Genomic DNA, 6653 nt, shown 5'->3' on the forward strand with positions numbered 1-6653 from the left:
ACTTGTGTAGTCCCATCCTCACGTGCCGGATCAGATACATTTGCTTCTAAAATCCCAAAAGGAGATTTGGTTGTCACATCAACATCCACTGCTTGAAATTTGGATTTCCCTTTTTGCCCTTCTAAACCCGTTACACCCTTGACTTGCATGGATCCTCATCCATTACGAGCAAAGTTTCATCTCCTTGTAACCAACATCCACGGCCAATAGTTGGGATTGGACTGAGTTTCTTGACTAACTTCTTGGGCTTTGGGGTCATCACCATGTTTTCCATTCTTTTCACTTTGTTTGACACTGTAGCTGCACTTGTCCTGAGTATGGCCAAGACGGCCACAGCTAAAACGTAGCGCAGAAATACCCTCATATAATACAGCTTGTCTGCACTTTTCAATTCTTATCATGTTGATAAGGAGCTTTTCTAAATCCACTTGAATACATAACCTTGCATAACTACCCCTTGAACTAGAGGCCATGTAAGCATCTATGCTCAAAACTGGACCAATGGCACTGCCAATTTCTCTTAGGACTGCTCCATCATAAAACTCTATAGGTAGTTCAAGAAATCTAATCCAAACTACCACAGATGTTAGTTTAGCTTCAGAAGCTTTAAAATAAGGCTCCCAAGGTCTGATGGCAAGGAAATGTCCTCCAATAAACCAAGGACCTCCTTTCAACACCTTATCAAAATCATCATCACAACTAAACCTTACCAAAAGAAATCCCTTCCCAAATCTACACAATCCATTTTCACCGTTGGTTTCCACAATTTGTTGATTTTAAAAGTTAGGTAGTTGTAACCAACAATCCTACCAAAAACTTTTACAATCAACGCCTTGGACCAAGGCTCCCTTATACGCCTCATAGTCTCTTTAGACAAAGTAATATCAACCATACCTTCAATAAGGGGCTCCAAATCAGCCTCTTCTTCTTCCTCATCTGCTCTCACAATATCAAACTTAAAGGCCTGTTCATATGCACCTGGTATCTCCCCCACTAAAGTGTCTCTATAACTCAGAGGCACACGAGGTTGAAAGGCTTGCCTTACACCAACATGCTCTTTAACCCTTTTCACACTACGCCCTAACTCCTCTTCTTCTTCCCTTGAGCGAGGAGGTTCAGAGTACTCAACTTCCATGGCTTTTCTTTGTTAATTTTTTTTTTTTTACAATTGAAGTCTACTTTTATCTTTTATATCAAAAAAAAATTATATAAATAAATAAAGAATGAAAAGTGGTACTTTATCAATACAAATATTTTAAGAGCTTCCTTGTAATTTTTTGATTTGATCAACTTTTCATCTGTTTTTAACCTCATCATTTGTTTCCTTTTTCTTTTTAAATATCATCGTGTTTAAGAAATAACACAACAATTATTTTCTAATTATCATATTTAGAAACTAGTCCTAAGCTCCTAAACAACTTTTCTTTTTTATTATTAGAAACAAACACGTATACACACACAAGAGAGAGGGAAAAGAGTTTTAACGCAAAGGCATACCACAACTCCACTCAAAAGTCATGACAACTTTTACGGGAGGATGAAGTAAGTTAAATTACACAAGACACACTCTCTTAAACAATGTGGGACAATTACCCATTCTTCTTTTTGAGAAACAAACACACACACAAGAGAGAGGTAAAAGGAGCTCATAAACAACTTCGAAGTTAACTAAAACAATTTGTAAACTAGTATGGATAGACCGAATGTTAATTAAAAATAATTTTAACAAGAATTTAGATTAAAGTGGTTTCGTTATTGAACCAACAACTCACCAAATTCCTAGTACATCCAAGAAGCCCCAAATCCTTGATATGGCCAAGAAAAATTGAACTACTTTGGGCCCAGGAAGAAAAGGGAATGAACTCGAGCCAACCCAATCCATCTTTTGTTTGGTTGCGGGTAAATTTTGGGTAATGGCAATATTGTTACCCATATTCACTCTAATAATTCCTCTGTTCTTGAGGTTCGCTTTTGTTTTGAGTTTTTCATTTGGTTGCAGAAGAATATGCAGGAAAAGAAAAAAAAATTATTATTTTACTTTGTTTTTGTTTTTGTTTTTTGGGAAGACATGGTTTTTTTTTTGACACATAAAGACATGGTTGTTGATCACTACATTAAAGGAATGTTTTTTATCATGGAATATACTAGAATTTTTCAATGGCATTTTTTTTCCAAGTGTAAGAAATTAAAATGGGTAAAATATCAAATGGGTTTTACCCTTTTTTTTTATTTTAGGAAATGGGTTTTACTTAATTAGGATGATTGTAAGGCTATTTAGAATTTCGGACTTACTTATTCTCAATAAAAAAAAAAAAAAAAATATATATATATATATTTTTTTTTTTGACTTACTATCAGGTTTCATCTATGGAAGTGGGAGAGAAAGAGAGAACCTCAAATTTGGGGAAGCAGAAGTGAAAAAAGAAAAGAGAAACGAGAGAAATAGGGAAGCACGCAAATTGCCAGCATGCCAAATTTATGAACCTTGGATGAAATGAACGGCTGATCTCAATCCCTGCTTTACCATGCTTTTTTTTTTCCTACTCCCAAAAGGCATGAATACTTTCGCACTAATTAACAAAAGCAATATATTTAAAAGAGAAGAGTTTAAATTCAATATTGCCAATAACAAATAAAGTGATTATAAGCCCAATCACAAAGATTTAAAAGGCAACAATTCAAAAGTACTCTATCAGCCCAATAACAAGGATTTAAAAAGCTAACACTTTCATCCCATTAACACAAAATATCTCTCTAATCTCCTCCTCCTCCATCATCGTTGTTTCCACCATCATCGTTTTCTCCACTGTCAGAGACTCCGCCTCCGCCTCCTCCACTACCACCACCGCCTCCTCCACCTCTTCTGCTGCCACCGCCAAGAGGGCATCCATATTGTCTAAGGTACGTCATATCTTCCAACATCCAAAAGACATAGGGCAGCATTTTCAAGACTGCGTCTGAAATAATTTCAAGCTTAGTTGAGTTGTTATCAACCTTTGATCCCATTTCAATGTTATCAAGCCCAAACAGAGCCTTGCGTATCTCTTCTTTAGCCTCTCCGAGGCTTTTCTTTTTGTCCACTAAATGATAAATCCTCCCAACACTTTTGAGTCCCAATTCCGTCGTTCCATCGTATACACCAAATTTGGATAGTCTGTTGAATAATTTGTCCTTACCACCTAACAATACAATAAAACCAAATCAGAATTCAATAAGAATATAATGAATATAATTTTCAAAAAAAAAATCATTTATATACATGTTTTGGTTTATTATGCAAGATTACTTATACTCTGTATGATACATTGTAAAACAGAGCAAGCGTATACACATTAAAACCTACACTTCTTCCACCCCACCAACCATACTCTATATCGTACATTGTAAAACAAAGCAAGCATATACACATTACTAACGATATCAAATAGGAAATAAAATAATCCAAATACGAAAATACAGATATGAAAAATCATGTACCTCTCAATTTTTTTAATTTAGCCAACCTCTCTTCAATTTCAGTCTTAGCATTATAACTTTCACCATAGTACACTGTTTTCCATTTTTTTTCTTCTCTAAGTACTTCTCACCATACAACATCTTCTTAAATTTGGTTAAGGAATTGTCTAAAACACACAGAGAAAACAAATTTCAAAAATAAAAAGCACAACTACAAATCACTACAAGAAAAATGACTTAATACAACGAAAAAAGAAGTTGCAATAACAACTAATGTTGTTGTAATAGGTGTTATTGCAACGACAAAAAAGTCGGTGCAAGCTGTTGTAATAAACTCTGAGGCAATAGGATTTTGCAACACTAGATTTTCGTTGCAATAAATTTCACATATAGCAACGATTTACTTTGAAAATCTCGTTGCAATAGGTTGATTTTTTTATTAAAAAAAATAATTACAAATTTTTTAAAAAAAATTAAAAATAAATAAATCATTTTTTAAATAATAATTTTTTCATGAACCAGTTTCGCAATTCAAAAACCATATCTAGGAAATTTCTAAAATAAAAAGCACACCTACAAATGATATTTAAAGAACATAAATATGAAGTAGTTTTTTGAAAATATAAGTAAAATTACCATGGTATTTGTAATTCTCTTCACCATAAAGGAACTTCATAAGCTTGTTTCGATTCTATTAGCCCAATAACAAGGATTTAAAAAGCTAACACTTTCATCCCATTAACATAAAATATCTCTCTAATCTCCTCCTCCTCCATCATCGTTGTTTCCACCATCATCATTTTCTCCACTATCAAAGACTCCGCCTTCACCTCCGCCTCCTCCACTACCACCACCTCCTTTGCTGCCGCCGCCATGAGGGCATCCATATTGTCTAAAGTACATCATATCTTCCAACATCCGGAGGACATAGGGCAGCATTTTCAAGACTGCGTCTGCAATAATTTCAAGCTTAGTTGAGTTGTGATCAACCTTTGATCCCATTTCGATGTTATCAAGCCCCAACATAGTCTTGCGTATCTCTTCTTTAGCCTCTCCGAGGCTGTTCTTTTTGTCCACTAAATGATAAATCCTCCCAACACTTTTGAGTCCCAATTCCATCGTTCCATCGTGTACACCAAATTTGGACAGTCTGTTGAATAATTTGTCCTTATCACCTAACAATACAATACAACCAAATCAGAATTCAATAAAAATATTGAATGTAATTTTCAATAAAAAAAATCATTTATATACATGTTTTAGTTTATTATGCAACATTACTTATACTCTGTATGATACATTGTAAAACAGAGCAAGCGTATACACATTAAAACCTACACTTCTTCCACCCAACCAACCATACTCTATATCATACATTGTAAAACAAAGCTAGCATATACACATTACTAACGATATCAAATAGGAAATAAAATAATCCAAATACGAAAAAACAGATATGAAAAATCATGTACCTCTCGATTTTCTTAATTTAGCCAACCTCTCTTCAATCTCAGTCTTAGCATTGTAACTTTCACCATAGTACATTGTTATCCACTTTTTTCTCCTCTCTAAGTACTTCTCACTGTACAACATCTTCTTAAATTTGGTTAAGGAATTGTCTAAAACACATAGAGAAAACAAATTTCAGAAATAAAAAGCACAACTACAAATCACTACAAGAAAAAAGACTTAATACAACGAAAAAAGTCGTTGCAATAACAACTAATGTCGTAGTAATAGGTGTTATTGCAATGACAAAAAGTCGATGCAAGCCGTTGTAATAAACCCCGAGGCAATAGGTTTATGCAACACTAGATTTTCGTTGCAATAAATTTCACATATAGCAACGATTTACTTTGAAAATCTCGTTGCAATAGGTTGATTTTTTTTATTAAAAAAAATAATTACAAATTTTTTTAAAATTTTTAAAAATAATTAAATCATTTTTTAAATAATAATTTTTTCAATAACCAGTTTTGCAATTCAAACACCATATCTAGGAAATTTCAGAAATAAAAGGCACAACTACAAATGATATTTAAAGAACATAAATATGAAGTAGTTTTTTGAAAATATAAGTAATATTACCATGATATTTGTAATTCTCTTCACCATAAAGGAACTTCATAAGCTTGTTTCGATTCTTGGCTTCTATACAACACATAAAAGAAATATATGACAAAAAGCAATGAATCTTTTTCTATTACTGTGAATCGTGAAACTCCATAACTTTTTTTCCACAACGCTAACGTGGCAAACTATGAATGGTTAACCATCACTCACATATGGACCCACTATTTTTTCTTCACCAGTCACACTATGACACATAAAAATTGTGGCAAGAAGTTGTAAAAAAAAATACAAAAAAGAAAAAGATTAAATAATTTAGTTACTTCTCCCCGCGAGTAAGCCTACTTTCCTTTCACTCTAAAATAGAATCTCCTCTCTCTCTCTCTAACTAAATAGCTATCTGCTCTCGCTCTCTCTCTCTCTCTCTCACAGCCTCCTATATAACACTACTATTTCTCTCCCTTAATATCATTCTCTATATTAGGGGTGTGCAGAAAACCCACCAACCCACCAAACCCGAGTTGGGTTGGGTCGGTTTTTAGGGCTTGGTGGGTTGGGTTGGGTTATAAAAAAAATTTTGTAGCAGGTCGGGTTGGGTTTGAGTTATAAAATTACAAACCCGCCAAAGCCGACCCGACCCACCCATATTTTAATATATATTTAAAATATATTATATATTTAATAAATATTTTTTTAAAGTTAAAACCCAGCTGTAGAGCACTTCATCAATTCCTACAAACATATATAATATAAAATCCTATTACTTTCTTTAATATATATTATATAATTAATAAAAAAATATAGGTTCAATTTAATAATAATAACAATAAATGTCCAACCCATGGGTTCAACCTAACCCATGTGGGTTGGGTTGGGTTGGACAAATGTAATGGGTTGGGTTGGGTTGGGTCGAATTTTTTTTGACCCATCATAATGGGTTGAGTCAAAAAATTTCCTCAACCCGACACAAGCACACCCTTACTCTATACTCAACAATTCAAAGATCATGAAAGCACATCAAATCTCATCAGCAGCCGCTTGGCTTTTGTGGAAGATAAAACAGAGAAGATCATCACCAAAATCTTTGGTGAAAGAAGCATGGAAGCTCAGGTGCGGCATTTTGGTCA

General features: G+C 33.8%; 1 protein-coding gene across 1 annotated transcript; it reads right to left on the reverse strand.

Moving 5' to 3' along the window:
* Positions 1-4212: 4212 nt before the first annotated feature.
* On the reverse strand, positions 4213-6025 carry LOC142634940 (uncharacterized). The gene is made up of 3 exons (XM_075809172.1): positions 5545-6025; positions 4929-5075; positions 4213-4631 (listed from the first exon to the last, which is right to left on the reverse strand). The coding sequence occupies exons 1-3, from the start codon at positions 5618-5620 to the stop codon at positions 4213-4215; spliced, it is 642 nt and encodes a 213-aa protein (XP_075665287.1). The 5' UTR covers positions 5621-6025.
* Between the last annotated feature and the right edge of the window lie 628 nt (positions 6026-6653).

This window comes from Castanea sativa, chromosome 5 (assembly GCF_040712315.1).
Source record: "Castanea sativa cultivar Marrone di Chiusa Pesio chromosome 5, ASM4071231v1".
NCBI lineage: Eukaryota > Viridiplantae > Streptophyta > Magnoliopsida > Fagales > Fagaceae > Castanea > Castanea sativa.